Source organism: Lathamus discolor, chromosome 4, assembly GCF_037157495.1.
Source record: "Lathamus discolor isolate bLatDis1 chromosome 4, bLatDis1.hap1, whole genome shotgun sequence".
NCBI lineage: Eukaryota > Metazoa > Chordata > Aves > Psittaciformes > Psittacidae > Lathamus > Lathamus discolor.
This window is the reverse complement of record NC_088887.1, coordinates 97,656,006-97,682,510: the sequence shown is the minus strand read 5'-3', so window position 1 is coordinate 97,682,510 and position 26,505 is coordinate 97,656,006. Positions and strand designations below refer to the sequence as shown.

At 42.0% G+C, this 26,505-nt stretch overlaps 1 protein-coding gene across 1 annotated transcript; it reads left to right on the top strand.

Annotated features, from left to right (window-relative positions):
* Positions 1-63: 63 nt before the first annotated feature.
* NUFIP1 (nuclear FMR1 interacting protein 1) lies at positions 64-25,859 on the top strand. The gene is made up of 10 exons (XM_065678210.1): positions 64-397; positions 651-739; positions 3,250-3,354; positions 3,964-4,026; positions 4,343-4,419; positions 12,868-12,960; positions 16,504-16,766; positions 20,093-20,221; positions 21,938-22,170; positions 25,383-25,859. The coding sequence occupies exons 1-10, from the start codon at positions 160-162 to the stop codon at positions 25,740-25,742; spliced, it is 1,650 nt and encodes a 549-aa protein (XP_065534282.1). The 5' UTR covers positions 64-159; the 3' UTR covers positions 25,743-25,859.
* Positions 25,860-26,505: the final 646 nt, after the last annotated feature.

Here is a 26,505-nt window from a genome sequence, read left to right as displayed (position 1 = left end):
CCCCTCCGCCGCTACACTTCCGGCGCTGCGCTGCTCGGGAAGACTTGGGGAGCGAGGCGGAGGCCCGGAAGTGACGCGTTTTGCAGCGGCCGCTGTGGTGGCCCCACGCGGTGCGGGAGCACGCTGCGGGGCAGCGGCAGCGGCCGCGCCGGGCCCGACATGAACCCGTTCTGGTTCCCCCCGCCGGGCTTCCCCCCGCCGGGCTTCCCCCCGCCGCCGCCGCCCTGGGACCCCAGCCGCTGGGCTCCTCCCGCCGCCTTCCCGCCGCACGGGCACTACCCTTCTCTGGACGGCTACTGCCAGCCCGCCGAGAGCTGCCCGCGGACAGAGAGCTACGTGCCACCCGCTGCCTGGTACCCCCCGGCCTGCAGAGAGCAGCGGCAGGGCCCGCACGCTGGTGAGGGGCGTGGGGGAGGTAGTCTTCTGGGCCCATGAACTCCTCACGGTCCCTCACTGGTGGGGACCTCCCTGACCCTGGGAGGGTGGAGGACTTCCGCTATGAGTGCGTGACCTGCTGTTCTTGCTGGTTGTGCAGCGCTGGTTTGTCTTTCAGGCCCTTTGCTGCCACAGCAGGGTACAGCAGGGGCTGTGTTTTACCAGCTGCATGTATAATTGGCTTTTTTTTTTTATTATTATTCTTTTTTTAGCAGGTGGAAATGGCAATTTCTCCCAGAAATGGCAAGGCGAGCAAGGGCCTGGGTCTGGCAAACGTTATCCAGAAGAAAAGAACAAGCCAAAGGTAGGGACTGGATTCCCTAGCACAACAAAGACAGGGACCTGTTGGAGTGGGTCCATGGAAAACCGCAGAAATGGTCAGAAGGCATGGAGCACCTCTTCTATGGAGACAGGCTGAGAGAGCTGGACTTACTGAACCTGGAGAGAGAGAGAGAGAGAGCCTGGAGAAGGCTTCTGGTATCTAAAGGGTTAATGCAAGAAAGGTAGAAAGGGGCTGTTTACAAGGGTATGGAGTGACAGGACAAGGGGAAATGGCTTTAAACTGGGAGAGTGTAGGTTTAGATTAGACATTACGAAAAAAATCTTCCCTGTGAGGGTGCTGAGGCACTGGCATAGGGTGCCCAGAAAACCTGTGGTGGCCCCATCCCTGGCAGTGTTCAAGGCCAGACTGGGTGGAGCTTGGAGCAGCCTGGTCTAGTGGATGTTGTCCCTGCCCATGGCAGGGGGTTGGAACTGGTTGATCTTGAGGTCCTTTACTACCCAAACCATTCTGCCATTCTGTCATGGTGTCAGTCAGGTGCGACTTGCCCTGTGGTACTGCAGAGACCTCTTAGTCTTATCTAATGTGCCTACCATTACAAGACAGCAAGCATATGACAGTCAGTCTGCAAATCTTGAGGTCACTGAAAGAAAGAAACCTTTCAGTCATATTCTAACAAACACCGGCTTTCTTTGGCAGAGCCCTTTCCATGGTGATGCCTGGTACCTCAATTACATTAGTGCTCTACTGTGTTATAATAGAGCACAGATTAGACAGCCAGATTACCTTGATGTGTGTAATAGGAGATGGAAGGATCTCTGCTGTCCTTTGAGTGCTTACATGTCATGTGAGAATAGGCATGGCCTGACTTGATAGGAAAGAGCCTCTGGGCTGTAGCCTGTCTCTCCTCCCAGCTCTCAATAAATCTGTGCCAGTCTGGTACAGTCATTCTCACCTCTGTGCCTTTCAAAATCTTGGAGCAGATTCTCTTGGAAGGCATGCTAAGGCACATGAAAAACAACAAGGCGCTTGGTGACAGCCAGCATGGCTTCACTAAGGAGAAACCCTGCCTGACCAATTTGGTGGCTTTCTATGATGGGGCTACGGAACTGATGGACAGGGGTAAAGCAGTTGATGTCATCTACCTGGACTTGTGCAAAGCGTTTGACACTGTCCCGCACAACATCCTTGTCTCTAAATTAGAGAGACATCAATTTGATAGGTGGACCACTCGGTGGATAAAGAACTGGCTGGATGGCCGCACACAAAGAGTTGTGGTCAATTGATCAATGTTTAATTGGAGACCAGTAACGAGTGGTGTCCCTCAGGGATCGGTGTTGGGACCGGTCTTGTTTAACATCTTTGTCGGTGACATGGACAGTGAGATTGAGTGCGCCCTCAGCAAGTTTGCCAATGACACCAAGCTGTGTGGTTCATTTGATACACTGGAGGGAAGGGATGCCATCCAGAGGGACCTTGACACGCTTGTGAGGTGGGCTGATGCCAACCTTATGAAGTTCAACCATGCCAAGTGCAAGGTCCTACACCTGGGTTGTAGCAATCCCAGGCACAGCTACAGGTTGGGCAGAGAAGAGATTCAGAGCGGCCCTGCAGAGAAGGACATGGGGTGTTGGTCGATGAGAAAATGAGCATGAGCCAGCTTCAGTGTGCACTTGCAGCCCAGAAAGCCAACCGTATCCTGGGCTGCATCAAAAGGAGTGTGACCAGCAGGTCGAAGGAGGTGATCCTGCCCCTCTACTCTGCTCTCGTGAGACCTCACCTGGAGTATTGTGTGCAGTTCTGGTGTCCTCAACATAAAAAGGACATGGAACTGTTGGAACAAGTCCAGAGGAGGGCCACGAGGATGATCAGGGGACTGGAGCACCTCCCCTATGAAGACAGGCTGAGGAAGTTGGGGCTGTTCAGGCTGGAGAAGCGAAGGCTGTGTGGAGACCTCATAGCAGCCTTCCAGTATCTGAAGGAGGGTCTTATAAGGATGCTGGGAATGGACTCTTCATTAGGGACTGTAGTGACAGGACAAGGGGTAACGGGTTAAAACTTAAACAGGGGAAGTTTAGATTGAATATAAGGAGGAAGTTCTTTCCTGTTAGGGTGGTGAGGCACTGGAATGGATTGCCCAGGGAAGCTGTGAATGCTCCATCCCTGGCAGTGTTCAAGGCCAGGCTGGACAGAGCTTTGAGTGACATGGTTTAGTGTGAGGTGTCCCTGCCCATGGCAGGGGGGTTGGAACCTGATGATCTTAAGGTCCTTTCCAACCCTAACTATTCTACGATTCTCTGGTATGTTTGCAGAAATTACAACTGATGGAAAGAGCGGAGTACAGGTTGCTTTGTTTGGAAGAGAGGTGATTTGAACTTCATTTTCATCTTTGAAACTGTTGAAACATGTTTTATTGATGGCTTTATTAACAAAAATACTCATGGAAGTGTTTTGCCCCTAATTAAAGCCTTGTTGTCTTGTAACTGTATTCTTGACATGATCTCATAATTTTTTGGTTTTGTTTTGTTTTGCAGAACAAAAAGAAAAAAGAACCTGTCTTCACTCATTATTGTGATACCTGTGACCGTGGCTATAAAAACCAGGAGAAGTATGATGAACATGTTTCACAACATAAACAGGTTGATGAGTTTGGCTTGTTTTATTTGCACTTTGAGTTTCAACTCTGTCCCTGATAAGTAGTTAGCTGTAGTCACTCTTTGAATGAGTCTTTGCAAAGACCAGCGCTACAAAAGTTAGTAGATTTTTTTCTGAATGTTGTGTATAGGGGAGGTCTCAGCTGTATTTTTGGTTTTATTGCTGAAGTCATTTTAATGTCTGTCTTGTGTATCATTGCTGAATGGTAGGAATTAACTCATTGACATCAGAGTAGCATAAAAATCTTTTGTGTGAAAAGTCTTTGTGGAAAACATATTTTAAAATCCGCTCCTTTACTGCAGAGAAATCAACATTTGAAATTGGTGTCTTGCAAATCCTTCTCTTAGGTTAAGATTCTCTCCAGTTTTCAGATACGTTGGCTTCACTGGTTATTCTAAAATCAGATGAAATTTAAAGTGCATTATCCCTTCTGGCTGTTTTTACAAACACCTTTGTTTTGAAACTGTATCTTAAAAGTTCTGTGTAACTAAATATACAGGCATCTGGCACTGAGTTTGAAGTGTGCTCAAATGCTTGTTTATAATTTGATTGTATAACTTGATGTGTCTCAAGTTCATCACCTTATCTTGCAGTGCACAGAAGAAGGTTGCAATTTCAGCGCACACGAGAAGATAGTTCAGATACACTGGAAGAATGTAGGTATCCCCCTGGGTCCAGAATATGGGTCTCTGTGATGTTTCCTGTAGACCCTTTTGCTCTTCAGAGGCCTGCTTTCATTCTGCTGGAAGGCAAACGTATCACCTCTGACTAGAATCTGTTGTAAGACAGTATTGTGGATGAGAATATGTTGAAAGCTGTGACTTTCTTAAATGGATTTATTATCACTGTGTCTCACCAATTTTGGAGACGTAAACAGTGCAATACTGCTATAGTTTGAGGGGATGATGCTTTTTTTCCATGTATTTTTTTTTCCTTCCCCTTTTAAACACCTGTGAAATACTTTCTTCTTAGGCACATGCACCTGGTGCTAAAAGAATAAAATTAGATAGTCCAGAAGAGATCGCTAAATGGAGAGAAGAAAGAAAAAAGTGAGTAAGGCATATGACCTATGAATTTGTTTTACCGTATTTTCCCTGTGTGATTGTTAGATGACAGCTGAAGGGCATTAACAGCACATTCTGGCTGCTGCTGTTCCGTGGACTCTGCATAACTCCTGTGGTAGTGTTCTGTGTCAGAATGCCTGGGCCAGAAGGATGTGAGCTATAGAGACTATAATCATTTGGATGGTTATAATAGAAGGCAAGATACCAACATCTAGGAAGTAGATTTCCTAGAGGTTTGATTTGGTACGCCAGGGAAGGTGAACAACTCCTTCCTTTTAACCTGGTCTCTCAGACATTTTAGGTCAGAAATGTGTGTGTTTGCTTGGTGGATTTTTAATAGCTAAGAAATCTGGAACTACTACACTGGCTGTAATTGCAGTACCTCCAGCTGTGTGCAGATTTCTGCAGCTTGTTGCAGGTTACTTGTTGTGTAAGTATATCTCAACAGGGTGTTTTCCTAATTTTCAAGATTTTTCCATATTGCTTATTTCTTTTCTACTTGAAAGAGAACAGCATCTGTGAATGATGCTGTTTCGGGTACTCTTAATTTTCATTGTACCTAGGGTGTAAGGTAAAGTTACAATGTAACCAGTATTTCTCATTATTTCTCATTCTGCAATGTCATAGTGGTATAGCTTTTTTCTGTTGACCAGTGTTCAAATGTTAAAAAATCATACTGTACTTCCATAAGCCTTAAACCACTGATTTATTTTTTTTTTAATGAGTTGAGCAGATTAAAATCTACCCTTTTCCAGCAGGTGAAAGATGCTGTAGGCTTTCCTTACTACTTTTCCTGACTTAGAATATAGTCTTGTAAGTGATCCATAGAGAGGTTTTGGTTTTGTGTGTAGAAGTCCTATATGCAGAGTGGGAAGTGAGACAAACTTTATTTCAAAGGTTTCTTTTAAATGAAAATAAGCTTAGTTGCCTGGTGCAGTCATACTGATGAATCCAGCTTGTGTTTATGTCGGAAAGCAATGTTAATGTATTCTTGCTTTGAACCTGACTTCTAGAATCATAGAATACCAGGTTGGTAGGGATCTCAGGGGTCACCTGGTCCAACCTTTCTAGGCAAAGCATGACCTTGACAGGATGTCCCAGCACCCTGCCTAGCTGAATCTTAAAAAGTGCCCAGTGTTGGGGAATCCACCACTTCCCTAGGGAGAAGGGAATATTATATTCCAATAGCTGATTGTTCTCATTGTGAAAATTCTCATTGTGGCTTCCTTTAATAAGTTTTTACATGGTGGCTTTGACAGAAAAATGAGTGGATTGTGTGGTAGGAGATTTCTTCTATGGCCTTGTGTCACTTTTTGCTGTATTGAGAAGCAAAATTTTTCCCCATGTAAGTTGATCCCTGTTTTAACTTTTCTTTGGACATGGCTTCAGCTTTTTCAGTCTTCCCATGTTTAAACATGGTTAACCTGCTGTAGTTAACCAGGCGAAAATTGCTTGTGATATGTTGCAAGTGTAACTTTGGAATAAGATTATTTTTGGCTCCAAGGTTTCCTTTTACTCATAACATACTGGAGGGCTTGGGTTTTATATGCTTGTGGTCTATGTATTATCCTTTTTTTATTTTCCCCCCAACAGTAATACTTGCCACTTCTATTACTCACAATATGAAGTGCTAACAGGGTTAGCAAAAACCCCAAATGTCCATAGATTGTCTGTCTGATGGCCTACATATAATTTTCTAACAATAGCTCTAAGGAAAAACATCAGTGCTTGCATGCAGAGACTTTGCTACTCATTTTCAACTTTTTATGGAATTTTCTGTTTTGGGAGGCATTTGGGAAAGTTTCTCTCTAGTGGCTGATGCTAAGTTTTAAGTGTTGAAATGATGTGTAAGGTGTGCGTGTCAGTACATGCACTACTATATAGTAGAACGTTAGGGAAGCGGGATCTGAATGTACAGTCATGTTTTAGATACTGTTGGGGAGTGTGTTCGGCAAGTCAGAGCAACATTTTATCTACAAATCAACATTTGTCTACAAAGCAACAGTTAACCTACAGTTAATTGTAAGGCTGATGCTCTGTCTGAGATTGTTTTTGCCGAGTTTCTAGAGAATCTCATGGTGGATACCGTTGCTTTTTTTTACAGGTGAGTATGATTTGGCTGCAGTACAACAGTGCTGAAAGCTTTTATTCACTGCAGTGCAGTAAAATCAATGGAAATAAAGCTCAATAGTCATAACCACCAACCAAAAAATGCAGTATGGGATTGGTACCTTCTAAGCCAGTGCCACTAGGTGGAGTAGCTGTGGTTTGTATTGGTACTTCAGTCCTGTGGGCATCTTATTTAGCTATAATGGATGGGTGTAGAATGACTACCTGGGTGTCTTTTGTTACTCTTTGTACAGCAAGAAAAACTCTACTTGCGTCCTGCTTTATTTTTTTTTAAATTAAAAAGGAAGAGAAACCCAGCTGAAACCTTTGTGAAGCATTAATTGGGTTGCCAGCAAAGTGTCAGTTTAGTACTGAAGGTCTGTTCTTGACTTGTAAACATTGCATTGTACAGGAAAAAAGGACACCAGAGGGAGTCTGAGTTATTAGGCGGTTTTGGTTTATGGTGACAGGAAAAAGCCTTTTCCTTTCAAGAAGCTCCAGTCAGAGCTGAGAATGAATCTTTTTAGGTCATTAGTAGCTTGTTTCTAATTAGGTTGCCGTGAATTAACATGTATGTTTCCATGCTGCATCCCTAACAATCCTGTCTTGTTCTTTCAGCTGCTATAAATAATTACTTAGAGTCGAGATTCTTTTTTTCTTCTTAATTAGCTGCTGTGTTGCTCAGTTGTGTATCCTGCTTAAAATCTTTTAGAAAGAGCCTGCGTTTAAAGAGCAGCCTTACTGATGTAAAGAGAAGAGAAGGGAGAGAGAGCTGGTAAGGAGCAAGTATCTCTGGATGAAGTATGCTGCGCTAGAATGCTGTTTCCCTGTCTGATTCTGTACAGTGCCCTGTTTGTTGCTGCAGCCTTCATGCCTCTGCTTACCTAAAAGATTCTTTAATGGTTTGTGGCCTGTTGAACCTGCTGAGCCAGGCAATCTAAGCCAACAGCAATAGAGATGAAATTCTGCAGAATCTCAGAGTTCCCTTATGTTTTGCAGACAGATGGTTGTGAAGTCTGACATCAACTTTGGTGATTACAATCACTTTTCGTGTTTTGATTTGTCCTATCCCTTCCAAGTGTTGAGAAATGTGCTGCTTTCAGCATATTTTTTTCTTAAACACAGGCTTGAAGGGAAGTATCTACAGTGCATTTCCTTGATGTGTCAGAATGAGGTGTTGCTGTCTTCGCTTTTTCCCAAGGGAGATGTGTCTTTCTAGCCCATCTGTTTCTAATCCAATTCTTCTTGAGCAAAGGTTATTAGAATGTGGCAAGGCTGCTCTGGTGTTAAAGAGAATCATTAAACTTACTTTTGCTCAGGTCCTAATATAACATTGGAGGATCTTTTTGATCTTGTGTGCTGCCTGTAAATTCTCCCTGTCTTCCCCTCCTCTCACCTACTTGGTTTTCTTTGTTCAGTCAGGGATTGACTGCTGTATTTCCTTGCAATACGTCTCATAGGCTGAGCGTGTGCTTAATGAATGAAGGCCAGTACTGTCAACCACACCACTTTTAATTAATTTTTGGTTCTCTACTTAAATAATGATAATCCTAAAGTAGCTTGGAATCCTCCCTGGTGTTGTGTTTGTAGCAGTTTAATATGAAATAAGGAAAATAATTTCTTGCCACCTAGTAGAAGTGGAGAATATGAAGCAAATAGGAGGAATGTGTTGGTAGATCAAGGTAAACTTAGATACCATAACGTTACTCTGAAAGTTACTGCAGGGATGGATTAAGAGTAAAACTGCCTCAGCTACCATATGGTAAGATTACTCTAGAGGCACAATGCCTGATAAAATGCCTGGAAGTCTTAAATGAAGATTTTTATCAGCTATGTGTTGGGCCGTCTTTGTTCCCTTTGGGCTGTCATGTCCCCTTTGCTGTTGATTGTGTATATGTAATCAAAACCAGCTCAAGAAATTACTGAGGCAATTTGATCCTAGTGCTGTTCCTATAAAGGTGATAAACTAGTATAGGTTTCTACTCAGAAAGTATGTAAACTGCCATAGAAACAAGTCTTTCTTATGTTACACATTGGCAAAGCTCTGGTTTTCCACTGTTTGCTAAGAGCTAGTTTACTGTGATGTTGATGTGAGCAAGATAGAGTACGCTGGCTTATAAAAAATGTATAACTTTGGCTAGTGCACTCATTACTGGGGACTGGGGGAAGCCCTATTCACTAAGGAGCACATGTTAGTGATTATGCTTAATGTCACTGTTCCTGTCTGTGGAAGCTTAGGGTATCCTTTTCCTGCATGTCACTTTGTTGGTGTATATGTAATGTATTCCTCTTAGCCAGAAAACCATTTTTTCTGGTGTTATCCTGACAATTTACACTGAAAACTTTCCAGTTTAGATTATAAAGTGTCTATGGTTGGAAACTGTAGCTGCTATGAAATGTGACTGCCTTCTTGGGCAGTACTGGTTCCTTCATGAAATCTAGTGTGTCAGACCATCGCATCCTGGTTTAACTCCCTTTTTTACAGTAAGTTGCTTAGGTTCATAAGGCCTTTGTGGTGGCTGATGAAGCCGTCTGTAGTCAAGCTCTGACAAGTTGTTTGCAGGATCTAAGTGCTAGGCTACTTCTACTTCAGTGGTGTTTGTAGGTAGCATTTTAAGAACCTCATTTTGTTAGGAGAGGAGGAGGGTGTGTCTTCTGAGAAGGACTCAAACCCAAGTCAGTTCATCAGATTTTAACACGTGGCCTTTTATGTGGAGAAGTTCAGTATAGGCTCTTCCTTCTGCATTGTCACACCTCTGTTCAGGAGCAGCTTTCCAATCCCTCTCTTTGATTTTTTGATCTCTCTTGAGTAGTTTGTTGCTATCCTTAGATAATGAAAATTGCAAAGTCTGACACAGAGTTGTACCTCAAGACCGTAATGTTTCTGTTGTAGGCATCTGCCTCCACTTAGGGTCCAGCTGAGTTTTCCTGCCTCCATAGGTGAATTTACTAGGGGCAAAATAGGCCCCCTGAGGAAGCTTTCAGGAGAACTGGCTACACAGGATTTGGAGAAGGCTGAGGTTCTGAATGACTTCTTTGCCTCAGTCTTCGCTGGCAAAGGCTCTGACTGCGCCAACCAAGCCTTAGAAGGTAGACGCAGGGACTGTGAGAATGAAGACCTTGGGCCCACTGTATGAGAGGATCTGGTTTGAGACCATCTTCAAAATCTGAACGCGCACAAGTCCATGGGACCTGATGGAATCCATCCGCGGGTCCTGAAGGAGCTGGCGAATGAAGTTGCTAAGCCACTGGCCATCATATTTGAAAAATCATGGCAGGCAGGTGAAGTTCCTGACGACTGGAAAAAGGGAAATATAACCCCCATTTTCAAGAAGGGGAAAATGGAAGACCCGGGGAATTACAGACCAGTCAGTCTCACCTCTGTGCCTGGTAAAATCTTGGAGCAGATTCTCCTGGCAGGCATGCTAAGGCACATGAAAAACAACAAGGTGCTTGGTGACAGCCAGCATGGCTTCACTAAGGGGAAATCCTGCCTGACCAATTTGGTGGCCTTCTATGATGGGGCTACAGAACTGATGGAGAAGAGTAAAGCGGTTGATGTCATCTCCCTGGACGTTTGACACTGTCCCACACGACATCCTTCTCTCTAAATTGGAGAGAGATCAATTTCATGGATGGACCACTCGGTGGATAAAGAACTGGCTGGATGGCCGCACACAAAGAGTTGTGGTCAATGCTTAGTGTCCTGCTGGAGACTGGTAACGAGTGGTGTCTCTCAGGGATTGGTGTTGGCACCGGTCTTGTTTAACATCTTTGTCGCTGACATGGACAGTGGGATTGAGTGCACCCTCAGCAAGTTTGCCGGTGACACCAAGCTGTGTGGTCCGGTTGATACGCTGGAGGGAAGGGATGCCATCCAGAGGGACCTTGACACGCTTGTGAGGTGGGTTGATGCCAACCTTATGAAGTTCAACCATGACAAGTGCAAGGTCCTACACCTGGGTTGGAGCAATCCCAGGCACAGCTACAGACTGGGCAAAGAAGAGATTCAGAGCAGCCCTGCAGAGAAGGACTTGGGGGTGTTGGTCGATGAGAAAATGAACATGGGCCGGCAGTGTGCGCTCACATACCCAGCTGTGGTACCTGATGTGTTGTGGACTTGCACCGGGGCTGGTACATTGCAGTGGGTGTGTAACTGTGGTCCATGCTTCTCTGTTCCACTCCCTCCTTGCAGGACAGCTGGAGTGGACTTGGCCAGGATCCACTGGTGGGCTTAGCTTAGTCTCATCCTCACACAGCAGAGCACCTATGGAGGAGTGAACCCGGCCTACCTTGAACTGAGGCTGGTGACCTGTGGACTCGCACATCTAGAGCTTACTGCCCACCATGTCCTTAGATAGAAGAATAAACTAGCAGGTGCTTGTTTGCTCACTGAGAATGAAATTAAACACTGCACCTGTGCTGTCAAAATAGGTTCAGATTCTGCGCAAGGTAAAGGTATTTAGTAAAATTAATGTTTTACTTAACATTTGAGAAGAGCTGGGGAAAATGAACACAACCACTACAGGTTGCTTCAGATGTGCTTTTGCAGGCGTACTTGGACTGACAACTTGAGCTCTCATCAGCTGTTAGTTACTGCCTGTATCAACTAGAAGGGTGGTTTAGGAGAAATCTGTCTGTCTTGGCAATGAATTGAACTGAAAGCATTCATGACGTCCATTATGGTGGCTTGGTGGAGGGAGTGGTAACTCATAGGAATGAAAGTGGGAGGCAGTTACATCTCAGATCACGTTGTGAGAGCGTGTCTGAATATGTCCTTAATCAGCATAACTACAGGAGCACTTTGAATACTCCTTTGCTCCAGGATTAAGGGTCTTCCCGTATGTCTTTAAAAGAAAAAAGAAATTCTAAGACAAACCTGAGGCTTTTCTGAGCATAGCTACTTATTTTGTTGTTCACTCTCTTGTGAGCTTTATTTGTGTGAAGGAAAGCATCTTGTCCTAAAACTGCGGAGAGAATCCAGCCATAAGGGTCTTTGCCAATGCAAAGCTCTTGAGATTAAAAAATTCACTGCATGCTTGCTGTGTGCTGGGAGTGTAATATGAACAAATGTAGCTAACAGAGCAGAGTGGAGATAAAACATCACATCCCTATGCTCAGTTTTGCTGTATGGCGGATTTCTGGGAGAAATCCAATGAAAATAGACATTGACAGCCCATGTTCACATCCTCTTAAAGGAAACAAGTTCTGTAGCATGTTTAAGTGTGTCCCATAGGAAATGCTTTCATCTTCTTTTCTTGGTTCATGGTTGAAGCTGTTTTGCATCGATATGACACTTAACATTCATGTTGTAAAATGGAGAAGATGCATGTGGTAAGATTAAATATTTAGAGACAGACGCGTGTCCTTCTTGATAGCTGCATATATTGAGTAGCTGTTCCAAGTTTCTCATTACTCCATTTTAATAGATTTATCAAATACACACTTTGTGTTTCTATCCAGAAGCGGAGGGGAGTGGTGATCATGCACACATGTTTCTCATTTGTCACCTTTATCTCAAAGCACTGGGATTTAGCTAACTGATGCTTACAGAGCAACTAGCAGAGCCATTTTTGGGCTTTGATGGTAATTTGCAGCAGTCTTTGCGTGTTAGAACCAGCGTGGTGTTTGTCTGGAGGGAGGGATGCAGAGGGAGGTGGGGAATAGAAGAGAGGTGGTTTGGGAGATGGTTATAACAGTAAATTTGTTTTGATCTGCATGACTTAGCAATTTTTCTTGAAACTGAATTAAAAAGGGGCAGTAATTTTGGTGAACTAGAGGTCAGTGTGCAAACACAATACTGAATATTGCTTGAGAGGAAACTTGTGTGCTTTTCACTGACTGACGCATTAGAAGAATCTTGTGCACCCAGAAGCTGTTCTTACAAGCTTTCTTTTGATATTACAAGAACTCAGCAGTTGCTTTGCTAGAGGCATGTTGGACCTTTTAAGATCATTCAAATACTCCAATTGAAGCACCATAGAAATCAAATTGCAGGATTAAATCATGCTGTTATATGTAGGGATAGGCAGAAGGTCTGTAAGTGTAAGAACACTGTTTGTCTGTAGCTTGTTTGACGGTTTGGTAGATCTAATCATGCCAATTTGGTATAATTTATTTTCTAATAATCTGAGTATGTAAGCTCAAGTGCACTCAGGTTTCTTTTCCTAACCAATGCCTTTTTAAGAAGGAAAAGGTCTGCTAAACTTCCATGAAATGTTTTAAAAATTTATTATGTTTATAGAGGATGCTGGTTTGGTAAAGGGGGAATTGGCATAGTACAATGAATCGTTTAAGATCACGTGAATTTGTTTTTCCGTCTAGAAATTTTCCTACATCGGCAAACATTGAAAGGAAGAAGGCGATGCAGATGCAGAAGGAAGAAAGGGGAGAAGTGCTGACTACCCAGCAGTTTGGGTAAGTGTTTTAAAACAAGCTAGTTACTTTCCTCCTCATGAGTGCAGAAGTACACTGTCTTAATGTGGTCTCCCAGCACTTACTGCTTCCACTCTATGCACTGTCTAGCTGCCCTTTGATGGGGACAGATCATTTGACAAACTGCAGATGTAATGTTCTTTTGTTTACAGTGCTTCATAGTCCACTTCAGTTAAATTAAACAATCATTGTATTAGAAATCTGGTGTTCTTGCTGAATTCTGCACTCTGGCTTGTTTGAGAAAATCATGTTCTAGTGGCCATTCATTAGATCAGCGTAACCTTGGTCTGAAGAAGGAATAATGGGGACAGAAGTCATGCAGCATAATGAATACAGATGGTCTAATCATTTAATGCCTGAAAATGGCCAAGGGAGACTTTGAGTGGATTTGGCTTCTTACTCTCTCCTTTCAGGTGATAAATCAATAATCAGGTAAAGAGGGGAGGAAGATTTAACTTAATTTTCATAGCTTAAGTAGTACCACTTCTTTCTTACATCCTCCGTAATTTTTCTCTACCTGTTACCTTTGTTATGAGCCTAATACTTACTCCTCTTGAACTTGTATCTGTTCTCTCCCTTTTATTGGGAAATTACTTTCCAGCGTGGTCTTTGTTCTTTTCCCATCAGTGTCAATGTTCTTTGGAACCAGCTAACTTCATTAGCTCTACTTCAGGGCCTGTGGGAAGGCTGTTTAAGAAAAATGTTGTAATGATCCATACTCACAGAATGTCACCTATTTAAACTAGAACAACTCAGCAGGAAGGAAGGAGCAGACTCAGTCCTAAGGGTTCTTGCTAAATACCATTTACTGCTGCATGGAAGTGAAGCTGGAGCTTGCCTAAGGGCTTTCTTTGTTTTTTTTTTAATAGAGATGACACCAAAGCAATAAAAACTTGCACTGTCGTAAAGTGGTTGAAACAGTGCAGAATAGGTTTCATGTCAGGCTAGTGTAATTTGTTAAAGGGTGATAGTGCAAATTACATTGGTGCAGTGTGGGTTTCAGAAGATCCATTTATCCACCCCTTCTAGCCGATTGTCTTTCATGATTTTGGAAGGAAAGATTTATAGAAGTCTGAAGCAAGTAAAGGTTCCTTCATAGGATATAAAGATGCAGAAGTCCTTTGGGCCCAAGGAACCAAACCTGGGCATTGAGACTAAAGCTGCAAACACATAATATGTTTGGAGATTCTTACAAGCAAAAAAGAATTTTGCTTGTCACAGTAACAAACTGGTGTCTGCAGGTTTATTTGGTAACTCTTGCAGCTGTGAATCAGATGCATTATGTAGTCTTAAATGTCAATCAGCAATTCCATGCTATTATGCTTGTTAGTGACTTTATATCTGGAAAATTGTTTGGAAAAAGAGTCCTTAAAATTACAGGTTGTTTGCTTTCACTCAGTGACCTTTTAACACTGGTTGATTCTAGAAATACTTTTTCTTTCCCCTGAGCTGCTAGCTGCTAGATTTGATGACTTGTCCAAAGAGCTGTCATTTCTGCTTTGTATGTCAGCAGTGAAGATCCTGGAATTGGTGCTTATCTGGCAAATTTACTGATGCATGAGGCAAAAATAGAATACAGCTTATTCTCTGCAAGCTGTACTATTAAAGCAAATAGCTAAGTAAGATTTAGGAAGGATTAGATACTTAACACTTCCACAGTGCTTTCCATTTGTGGTTGTCTGAAGTGCTTTACACTGCTAATTCTCAGCATCCCCACGTGTGAGATTAGAGATGCAGAAGGACCACTTTGGTTGTCTGTCTGGTGTCTTGCAACAGCTGAGTAAGCGCACATGGCTCTTTATCCCTTCTGAATGGGATGTGAAGACTCGTATATCTTTCATGAGGGGAAAGCAGAGGGCACATGCCAGGCTGACATTTGTTGGGATGTGTTTATGACCTCGGGATTCCTTTCTGGGTGTGTGAGGCCCCAGGGAAATCAAATTGTTGTTTTTAACCCTTGGTCAAGGACAACACCTCTAGTTGAGTCTATATTTTCTCAGTATCTTATAGGTTATACAACAATATCCTGAATTTAGAGTCTGGTTGTACAAATTCAGAAATGCAGTTCTCTGTCTAAATGGAGTTGAATTATGGGAGCCAGTATTGATCTCCTTTAGTGGATGAGAGACTGATGAACAGGAAGGTGATGGCTTTCTTCTTGTGCCACGGGAGCACTACAGTGGATGATGCTCTCAGGGCTGAGCACTGTTAGACACTGTCATGAAATGACTGGAGATTGAAATGTGTTTTCTTGCGATATGAAGCCATTTTGAATGCTATGGCAGGCCCAGTTATTTTAAGAAGGACTTAATTAGGCTGGAAAAGTATGGAAGAGAGGAGTGTTGGTAATAAGAATGTTTCTGTACAAGAAAATAAGTGGGTAGCTTGGAAGGGCTGTATGATGGAGGTCTAGAAAAATCTTCATAGGTGGGAAGATTAATTATAATTATATATATTATATATTATATAATTATTATATTATTATTATTATATTATATATTATATATTATATAATTATAATTAATTATAATGCAAATGTACATTATTTTTTTGCTACTCAAAAAGGATGGGAGGTACCAAATGACCGTTTTAAACATCAGAGTGAAGATAAAGGAAGTCATTTTTCACAAAGTGTTAACCCCTTGCTACAAGATTTCAGGGACGCCAGACTTTCACACAGCATCCCACAGAGTGAGATGCAAACCCGTCAGTTGTCTTGGGAGCACCTCTAGTGAGAGAGAGTCTCTACGTGGTACGCCACAGAAGAGTAGATGAAAAGTGACCTTTTGCCCTGCCACCCTGTTTTTAAGCTTTTTTTTTTTTTTTTTTTTAATTTCCTCAGTTGTTCCACTGGCTGCTTCTCAGTGACAATTCACCAGGTTAGAAATACACCTGTGAGACTCTGTGTGCAGGTACATGACTGCAGACCTAGACAAAAATTTCAGTAAGAAGCTGTTGTACAAGTGTGGTACAACTGACTAGGAATAACTGGACCTCTGGCATGCTGTAGGTGAGGCTGAGGGAGAGAGTACTGGGCAGAATGCACCATGGGGCTCATCCAGGATGGTAGATCTTGTATGCCTTTTGTGGTTGGAATGTGCTGCTGGTATGTTGCAGTCTGGCTTTGCTGAATTAAGTTTCTGTTGCTTGAAAATAAGTATTTTTCAGGAAACTTAGGTTATCCCTTCTATATTGTCTTTTCTGTCTAGGTAATGTGACATGAAAACTCAGTGTCCTGACACCTTGTAAGATTAAGGAACTTGCATAGCCTATGAACCCTTTGCCTTGTTAAAAAATGTCATGAACTTCAAACTCTTCACTTAGGTTCCAGCTTTGTCACATTGTCCTGCCAATGAGATGAGCTGTGACTGCCTGTCTGGTCTGTCACCACATGTTAGCTGAGCTGGAGTAAGTCCTGGCATCATGCTGTGTTGCTGAGTCTTAACTGACATAATCAAACAGCTTAGATTTAAGTTTATTCTCATAGCTTGTAATTTGTATGAGCTTTGTGTTTCTATTCTCCAGCAAAATGAAGGGGATGTGGAAACCTTCAGGAAGTGAAGAGAAGCTTGGGCAGCAAGGAAGACAGAAGAGAAGACAAAGGCGCCCATTTTGGAAGAAATTTAGGAAAAATGGTGATGATTGTAATGTACATAAAACTCAAAATGAAGCAAATGGGGCAGAAAACGGCATGTGTGAAAAGGAACATGAAAACCAGCATGCTTCGGCATCTCAGCCGTACGTGAAAGACGTAGACCCTCTTGGTCTTCTGGCAAACAGTGATGTTGGTAAGATGAAGGAATTTGGAGTACTTTTATTTTAAGTAGTACTGCTGAAGTGATTTCTGATCTTTTGTGTAACTAGCAACTTCTGCGGTAGTCAAACATCCCTGCACCTAAAACTTGCAGTTACAACTTTTAAATGGAAATGTCCATAAAGTTTGATCCTGATTCAGGACATGGTCTTCTAAGAAGATTCCCAGTGTAGTTATTGTGCAAGAGGGAGACAGTGCTTTATCTAAAGAATTCTGTACAATTCTGTATCATCTAAGAATGCTTAACCTAAAGGGGAAAAGATGTTAGTAGACAGGATGTGGGTGTGTCTTGGATGTGAAAATTAACCACACTGGATACTTATTTATCTTAGCTTTGTGTGTTTTAAAATACATTACTGGCTTTAAACCAATATTTGGCTAACAAACTGAAGGGTTTTCTGGGCTATTAATGGAGCACCTCATTTCTGTCTTTAACAAGTACTTTATCGTAATAATCTTATTGTACCTATAATCCTCTGATTAGAAATGCTTTGTTGTCCAAAACACTTAGATGGCAGAGGCAGCAAATGGGAAGTGGTTTGGGCCATAGGGAAGTGACGCTGTAGCAACTTCAGGAAGAAGAAAAGAAACAGCATCTGAGTTCTTCTGTGTTTAGATGCTGAAGCTTCTCCTTGCTAGTTAGGGGTTTGAAAGTGTGTCCATAAAGTTTATGTACAGTATTACATGTTCTGACATAAATACTGTGCAGCAGTCTATAGGACATGCACCAGCTTAGGTTGCTAAACCAATGTGAAATAAAATCTTTATAAAGCCAGAGGAAGAATAAAGTACTTCAACAGTCAAATTATTTTTAAACACTATTAAATATCCTGTTGTGGTTTTAAGAATGTGAAACATGGATTTCCTTGTATGAATCAAGTGAATTACTTAAAATGTCAGCATTTTTATTTTAATTCTGTTCTTTTGCTGTTTTGTTACTCTTGATACTCTCCATATGTGTGTGTTCTTTGAAATATTGCTGCTTAGTTTTTTTTGGTGAGCATGTCTTGTTTCCACATGCTGGCAGCAGTATAAACTCCAGATATAACTATTTATAATATAGTCAGCAGTGATGCAGTACTCTCAGAATATGGCATGTAAGCTGACTTACACTAGCTATTTTTAGCAACAAGGCTAGAATGCATCCCCTGGAAAGATGTCTGATGCAGAGTTTTTCTTCTTGAAAACATAATCTTCAATTAATGGGAACAAGAACTCAGCATCTCTATGTAATTTGTTTATTCCACTGATCTCTGCGTGTTGGGAAAATTAAGTATACTTAAATATAATTGTATTTCCCCACAGCATCTGTGTTTTACTTAATGTTAAAAAGTCTAATTATACCAAAGTACAGCCAGTAACTGCTGTTGTAATAGATAGAAAAGGAATGGGGTACTTGCTTATGCATTATTAAAGCCAGGTGCTGTCTTTATTCTACCCAGATAATAACAAACACGGTGTTAAGTAGAACTTAAAAAACATATCACTGAAATCTATGATTTTCCAGTATAGGTGTTCAAACCTTCCTAACAGCAGCAGCCCTTCCTCTAGAGGGAATGTATTTTTTTGTATAATGCATTCACTTAAGTTCTGCTTAGTGGTCAGTTCCTTCAAAGATAAGAAATTGAATGGGAGGTGACAAAACAAATATTTTTTTCCTCTTGATTTATAAACAGGAGCAAGGTAAGATGATGGACCTGTCAGGCATAAAACTGAGGTGTGTACTGACCAGAAACAGTCAGTTGTATTCAGTAATACGTAACAGTTCAGCAATACGTAACAGTTCCTCCAAATGTGTTACTCTCAAAGAGAAAATATATTGCAGTAAATGTGTTTTCCTAATTTGCTAAAAAACAAATTAAAAGTAATTCATCAAACTTTAATAAGAAGGCACCCAACCACACTATGCATTCAACATTTTGGATGAGCTAGGAAACAAGACAGAAAAAAATGGGAATAACTTGCAGTAAATGCTTAAGTGTATGCAGGTGTATTTTCCTTAGAAAAAGCCACTGTGTTCAGCATGAGCTTCCAGTGTGAATTGGCATGATTATTAAATTGGTGAGAATCAACCTTCCTCAAAAAGAGCTTAAAATTGAAAGAGGGAGGTTAAGTAGTTGAGATAAATATACACCTACTTATTTAAAAGTTGTTTTACCCGAAAGCATGAGCTTCAATGAAACAAATTGTAAATTGTTAACGGGACATTAGAAGAGCATAGAGAAATATTTGTGATTCCAAAATGAAGATCTCAAAAGTCTGTATTTCAGTAAAACCTTTTTAAGGAGTGTGAGGCAGCTTTCCTGTGGGGCAGGCTTAGACAGAGAGGGGATGGGAGAAGGCACAGCTCTTTGTGAACGTAAGATTGCAGTTAGTCTTCCCCTAGAAGTTTCAACAAGCTGGTTTGTCAAACTGTTTCTAGTAGTTTTGTGTGTATGTGTGAAATTTATATGCAAGTATATTAGTTAAAAAGCATTTCCTAGTTTTCCTGCTAATTCTAGCACTGTTCATCCTAGAGTCTTTCCAAGATTTTAGTGCATATAGATCTTTTGCTTCAAACTAAAGCTGTCACAATTTTGCATGTTTATTTTTAGGAATCTTTTTCTGTTAGGGCTCTGTTTTCCTAGTATCCTCAATTTTAGCATTTTTGGTTACTTGCCTCCTATCTTCCTGACATTCTCTTTTTGGGTAGTTTGAGACTGTAATACCTCTCTTCTGCACGTCTGTAATGCTCTGCAGGGATTGACGTATCAAATGTTCTGGAGTACAGCTGAAATTTGATCATTTGATTTGTAACCTTGGTTCTCAATGTCCCCTATGAACTCTTTTACTATCAAAAAATTGCTTTGCTATTCAATTCTCACTTTGAATGAGCCTAATTCTCCACTGACTGGCTTGTGAATCATTCTCCCCCACCCCTCGCCTCCGCAGGACTAAATCCAATAAGACTTCAAAACATATTATGATATCTTCTCTCTCTCTTTACCTACACTTGATACTAAAAACCTATAATTATGTTTGGTATGTGAAGAAAGAACTAGAAAGCCCAAGCTCTTGTTCAGGAAACTTTTTGCTACTGTAGTTTTGCTGGCAGGACTGTAAACCAGCAAGGAGATGACTTTGCTACCATGTATCTGTAGAGGGTAGACAAATGTGTGGCTTTCCTGTCAGTCCATGGTGTTGAACAGTGGTGCCCTGCGTCAGGCTTCTGTAGTAGTGAGGTAGGGATTCACCTGCGAGAGTGGCTGTTGGCATGCAGGAGTACTGAAAAAACCCTTCTTGCCTTTTCTTTCCTTGCAGAATCCGACAAGGATGAAGCAGCAGCTGAAGATGGGAGGTTGGGTTTGACTGTTGTTCCCAAGCAGGTCACCTCTGCTCTGAGCTCCTTGTCAGCCAACTATGGCAGCGCATCTGACAGTGAGTCTGAAGGTATGTAGAAGCACATTCCCTTTTCCCTTTTTACCCTATGTCACTGTGCTGATGCAGACTGCAAGCAATGATAAAACCTGATCACAAATTACTCTTCTTTGGGGGGCTTCACCTCTCCTGTATTTACTTGGTCCTTTGTCAACTCTCATCTTATTGCCCGGCCCATGTGTATTCACAGATACATCACTTATGAGTGCAGTAGCCCAGTGGTAGCTCTTTATGGCTACGTCTCCAACTGCTGAAAGCAGAACCTGTATAGTACTTACAATTTCTTGAGAAAAAACTTTTGAGAGAAATCAAGGGTGTTGCAGAAGAAAATACAATGTGCAAGCTGTGGCTACCATTTAGCAAAGATGTTAAAATAATGGCAGTTCAGCGGCTATACCTCCAGAATATTTGGCTATGGAAATGCCTTTTGATTTCTGGCCTGTCTACCAGCTCTGAACGAGCTGTTTTGTATCTGTTGATTTTTAGGCTTGTACAAGTAAAAAATGAAGCTTGTTAAAGGTTATGCGTGGGGATGTTGTTGCAGTCTGGGTACAGACCCTTTCCAGATTACTTTCAGTATACTACTGGTGTATGCCATGCATAAATACAGGCTGGGAGGAGTAAAAGGTTATGCCATTGTTCTGCTCCTCTTTGTTTCCCCCTTGCTCCCTCCTCCCAGTTTTGAGCACTAACTAGGGTTACTGAGTAAGCCATTACTTGTTCCCAGTATGGTGATAACTCCCAGTCTCAGAGAAGCGCCCGGACATCACACAGCATTTGTGCAGACATGGCATGGGATGGCCTTTTCCACTTGGCCTGTATCACATCTCATGCCCCCGCTCCCCAGCCCTGCAGCATACTTCAGAAAGCCTCAGAGTTTACTGAAAGACTGAGTGGGTTTTTTCACTCCCTCTTTGCTTGCCTTTTCTCAGCAGCATATGCTGGGTTAAAGGGGAGTATAAAGGGGAGCCTTTGGTTAGTAATTGATGAGTAATTGAGTTTCCTGAGCCTTTTTTCCTCTTAGTTGGGAAAAGAAAAAAGAAACCTGTCCTCAGTCTCACTTCAAATCCTGTTTGAATAGTGCCAGGAAAAAACTGTTATGCTCACCCTGTGAACAAATTTCCATGTCCTTAAGGGCTTTTTCCATAGAAGGCTGCTGGGTATTGCAGTAAGACTTGAACTCTCTAGTACTCGAATTTTGTCCTGAATGTATGTATCAGTGTATGGTACGGAACTGCTGCTGCTCCTTGATTTTGCAGGTAGTTACTGTGCTTTATGTGCCCTAGATGGCTTACCTGAAGTTACAGAGAGTATCAAGCAGGCAGAGAATTTAACTTGGGCATTCTCTATCCTACCTGTATCATGATTTTCTCAGCAGCCAAATCTATGGCAAGCTATTTTGTGAACCAGGAGCAATGTACTTTCTAAGTGATAAGAAGGCAGAGGTTGGAAAATCTCGTTCAGCTCTTACTATTTCTGTTTTTCTTTTTGTATTGCAGAATATAAATATCTTGTTTTCTTTCCTGTGAATGTTTGGAGATTATTCTTTGTATTTTAAAAGGAACTCCAAACCAAACAAAACCCTCCCTTCCCTCAAGTAAGCCTTGAACATCTTCACATCAGGTTATGTGAGCAAGAATAGTGCTAACTAACTGCCAGTGCATGGGGATATAGTGATGTTAAAAAGGCTTTTAAGTTTGAGATGAAAGTGTGTTCTTTTTCTTTAAGAAATCCCTGTCAAGACTGCAATAAAAACTGAGAAAAACCAGCCTGCACTCAAAAATACGCCTCAAACTGCTTCTGTTCCTTGGAGCCGAAACCCGAAGCAAAAACGTCCAGAACATGAAGGCGCGATGTTGAGAAGCTCAAATTCAAATGCACGTCCCCCCAGAGGGCCTGATAACTGGGGCAAGAAAACATTACCTCTCCTTCCGAAGCGCCGTCCAACTCTGCTGGAAATGGTAACAGTCTTAGTGCTAAAATAATGCCTCCTTGTACCAGAGCAGTGCTATATGTGAGCAGTTCTCTTCCCTCTTGGAAGTTAGAGCAGTTTTTTAGCAAAGATCCTGTCTTAAGAACAGCAGAGTGAGCATTTCACTTGGAGAAGGTGTAGATGCTTAAATACACAGGTAGAAGTACCCTGGTGAGCAGGAGACGACAACTTAAACATGTGCCTAAAATGAGCTGCACAAAGGACAAAACTTTTATTCCTCCTTCTCCCTTATCCAATAGGTTTTGTTTGCGAGTGATCCCATCAGCATTAATCTGATCTTTCTCCCTTTGCTCCTGACTTTGCTATTCAGCTGCCTTCCTCTGATCAAGGAGCACGTAACTTTTTCAGATGCAGTCAATAAGATCTTGCTGATAAGGGTGTTGGTGTCTTAAACTGTAAAGTGGTGTTGAGCTGCAACCTGCATGTGCATGAGGTAGGCATGTTTACATCAATCTGAAGAAGTGACAGCACTGCTACCTTGAAGAACTTGTTGGTGTCTCAGGAGGTTAAGAGGAGGTTTGTAGGCTGAAGTGTCATGATTCTGTTTTTGGTAATAGTTCAGAGCATCCTATTTGGAAGCTTGGTAGCTTTCTTTGAAGCTTTTATTGCTTTTAGGACTCAGAAGCAGTATCAGATAGTAGGCTACCCTTGTGATTTTGTGAATAGCCTGCATAAAGCTCCCCCATCAAGGGAAAACTTGCTCTGGGCAGAACAGAGTGGAAAGCAGAGTGCCACTGACATCAGGGCTCTGAAACAGCACAGGATGTTTAGGCAAGAGATACCTGATAAGGCAAATCCCAAGCTGCAGATGCGGGAGAAGTCCCTTGATCATCCTTTTAGCACATAGTACTGTTTGCTGCCAAGAATTAAAGCTCCTAGTGACTGAAAAGGAAATGTTTGCCCTTTGTGTAGCTCCCTAAGCATGCAGTTATCTTTATCTCTTGCTCTTCAAAGTTGTTGGTGATCAAAGCAACAGAGGACTGAAATAAAGTCAGATGAAGTCCCACAAGTTGAGAGAAGCTGGCAGAACATTGGAAGCCTGAACTGTAGCTTGCCAGTATAGTTCATTTTAAAAACTGTATTTTGGTGTGTGTGTGGTTTTTTTTATCTTTTAATATTGCTCAAAACTTTAGTCGAAGGATGTGTACTGTGGCTATGAATCACAGAGGAGTGCCTGAGATTCACAGGTAGGCTGCCACTTTCAGAAATGGCTCATTGTGTAAAAACTTTGAGGGAGCAAGGTTGAAATTTTACAGTGAGTTGTTGCTGAGAATTCATCCAAAAAGTGAGGAAGTAGAATTGCTACGAAAAGGATGTTGTGTCAATGAAATGATACTTTTATTCTCCAACCTCCCCTTTTTGCTATAAAGGAGCGGGTAGGAGAACAGCTGCAGATGTCTATGGCAGTCATTCAGCAGTGGGCTTGGGCACTACTAAAGCGTTCTTATTGTAGCTGTGCAAACAGTAATGTGTGTTTAGCCATTCTGTATGCTGATAAAATAAAAGGCGTGGATAGCATCACTCCACTGATACCTATCCCTGAATTAAAAAATCTAATACAAAGGTGGAGTCTTTGGTAGGGTGATGGTGCATCCCATTTGTGCTGTTATTTGGCCATTTGGGAATTCAGCAGTTTCTCCTAGTCCAGCAAAGAGAACATGGCTATGCTGTCCCATCTCTGCCCTCATGTGCATCTCTTTGTTCAGATGGGGGGTTTCGGGAGACCTATTTTAGGTGTCAGCTGCTTGTAACACCTTGTAGTATCTGGCCTAAATAGAAATATGCACACGTTAAAGTGGCTGGTTAAACCGCTGTTCAAACTGTGAAATTACAAGCCAAATTTTGCTATATCTCCTGCAATGTGTGAAATGATCAGGTGGTTACAGATTTAGCCACTTGCTTTAAACTTGTTTCTTCAGAGTACTAGTTCTGCTGACACTCACAATGACAAAAGGTCCTTCAGCCTTCTGGCTGATTCATATTTTTTTCAACACCAAATGAACTTCAGTGAAGTTAAAGGAGATGAAGGAGGTCTTTAGCACTTTAAGATGCTGTATTAGTGGATTACAGCCTGAACCAGTTATTGCTGCTTAAATCCAGTCTAGTACTTGATGAAACATGCCCTTTCCTTGAATTCATAACTATTTTTTACTCAAAGGGGTTTTCTAACAAAAAACGCACGGGATGTTAAATTACAGATACACTATAACCTGAGAAGTGTAAAAGATGCTAATAGACTTGCTATCCTGATGTACTGGAATGTGTGGCCTAGTGTTACAGTCTATGGTATGAGAACATTGTCATCTGGGTCTGCACTTGGGTAATTGGGGGGAGGGAATTCTTAATGTAGGAATAGGTATATTCAGTGAGATTCTCTACCACTTGAGCAAAATGAAACCATCAGCTTAATCCAGAGATACCATCAAAGTTACCAGCTTGTGCTACCTGCCTTAGTGTGTTAAGTGGTGCTAAATGAGCAGTACTTAAATACATGCACTGTGGGCACCTAAGTGTTTTTTGTCCTTTTCAGTAGTACAGCCGTGTGCCAGTACCATAGTGAATCATGGCTGTTGTTAGCCTCTGTCACTAGAAATGGTGTTTGACCTTGGTGTTAACTTGTGCTGCTGCCCACAAGAGCAACTCCCTCCCTGCTGAGTTTTCTCTGAATGCCTGGTCCCATCTCTTTTTCTCTGCTGTGCTGGGCCTTTTGCTGACCCTGTTCAGTTTTTGACACATATGACCCTAAAAAAACCCCTAAACAAAGAATAAAAGAACCCCAGAACACTCACTACTTGCTGCTAATTGTCAGGCTCATTTTATTCCTGCCTGGTGAGTTGAACCGATGCAGTAAGGGGTCTGTCTCCCTTTAGCCAAGGGGACAGCAAGCCCTTAGACTGCCCAGCCCAGCAATCTGTGCTTTAGTGCTGTCAAACACACTCACTGCCTCTGCCAAAGCCTCAGTCAGTGGGAAAACGCCAAATGTGGGATTATGTGTCTTTTCTGTGCTATGTCTGGTAAGGTAGTCTCCTGCCCTGTGTATCCAGGACAGGACTCCTGTGAGAAAGCCAACTGTTTTAATTCAGAGATGTTCAAAATTGCTGACTAGAGCCATACATCTTCCTAGGCTTGTATCAGAGCAACAGGGGGAAATGTGCATCATCATCTCTTCTTTCTTTCCAGTTACTGGCCCAGGATATCCGGCACGAAAGGAATGTGATTTTGCAGTGTGTTCGATACCTCATCCGGAATAACATATTTGGACTTCGTTTTAAAATGGAACCACAAGCTGAAAGAGAACCACAATCTGAAACAGAGACTGAACAGCCCTCTGCAACAGCTACAGCAGATTCTTTGGCAGACAAACTGAATGAATCTAGTTGTTCTTGTAGCTCTGACCTTCAGTTAGCAGGAGGAAGAGAAGATGCATTATTAATAGTGCAGGGTGAGAAATCACCCGAGGATCAGACTTTGCAGATGGCTCACTTGGCAGATGAGGACACATGGGAAACCCCATCAATTCAGTGTGAACAAGTACTGTAGATGATGTCTGTCGTGGACGGTAAAGCAGAGGCTCGTGTTTTCTACCTGACTGATGCTTTTTGAAAAACATCAGTATAACAAAGTGATCATTAAATTACATACTGAGAACTGTTAAAACCACTTTTCTGATCTGTTCTGCCTGAGATAGCCATTTCCTTGTGAAAACATCACCTGCTTTGAGTAATTGAATTTCCTTACGGCAGAAAGGCAGCAGTGGCACAGAGTAGGACCGTACCTAGAGTAGGTGCAGATCCTCACGTTTGAGCTTCAGAGCTCTGAATGTTTAGGAAGCCTGTGTCAGCCCATCACCAGAGCCAAGTAATACTGTGGTAGGATGGATCTTCCTCATGTGAAACTGTGGTCCGGTGTGGTGTGTCTGGGAGGAGCTTGAGTGTCCAGAATTATTTCAGTGTCCTTCTGAAATTTTAATTCATTGCACATTTTGTTTTTCCCAGCTGTTATTGATGCAATACATCCAATATAAATGCAATATATCCAGTATACAGTGAAGAAATTAAATGAAAGATATAGCTGACCTGGCTATAAAGCAGTGCTTGCAGTAGGCGTCTCTTCCTCTCTGAACCAACTTAACCAAGCAGAGAAATGGAAATGAAGGTGCAGACTGATGCAAGAAGCATTTTTTAATAAATAAATAAAGATGTGGCTGTTAACTGCTTGCATCAGTGCTAGGTTGCTGGTTGACCTCAGGTACCCAATATTAAGCCTTAACTGCTGTTACAGTCATTGCCTGACAAATCTAACT

What these genes read in the sequence shown, in the direction of transcription:
- NUFIP1 (XM_065678210.1), top strand. Translation starts at nt 160, where the DNA reads ATGAACCCGTTCTGGTTCCCCCCGCCGGGCTTCCCCCCGCCGGGCTTC. An exon ending in AAGAAAAGAACAAGCCAAAG is followed by an intron (nt 740 to 3,249) that starts GTAGGGACTGGA and finishes TTTGTTTTGCAG; the next exon opens with AACAAAAAGAAAAAAGAACC. An exon ending in CTGACTACCCAGCAGTTTGG is followed by an intron (nt 12,961 to 16,503) that starts GTAAGTGTTTTA and finishes TCTATTCTCCAG; the next exon opens with CAAAATGAAGGGGATGTGGA.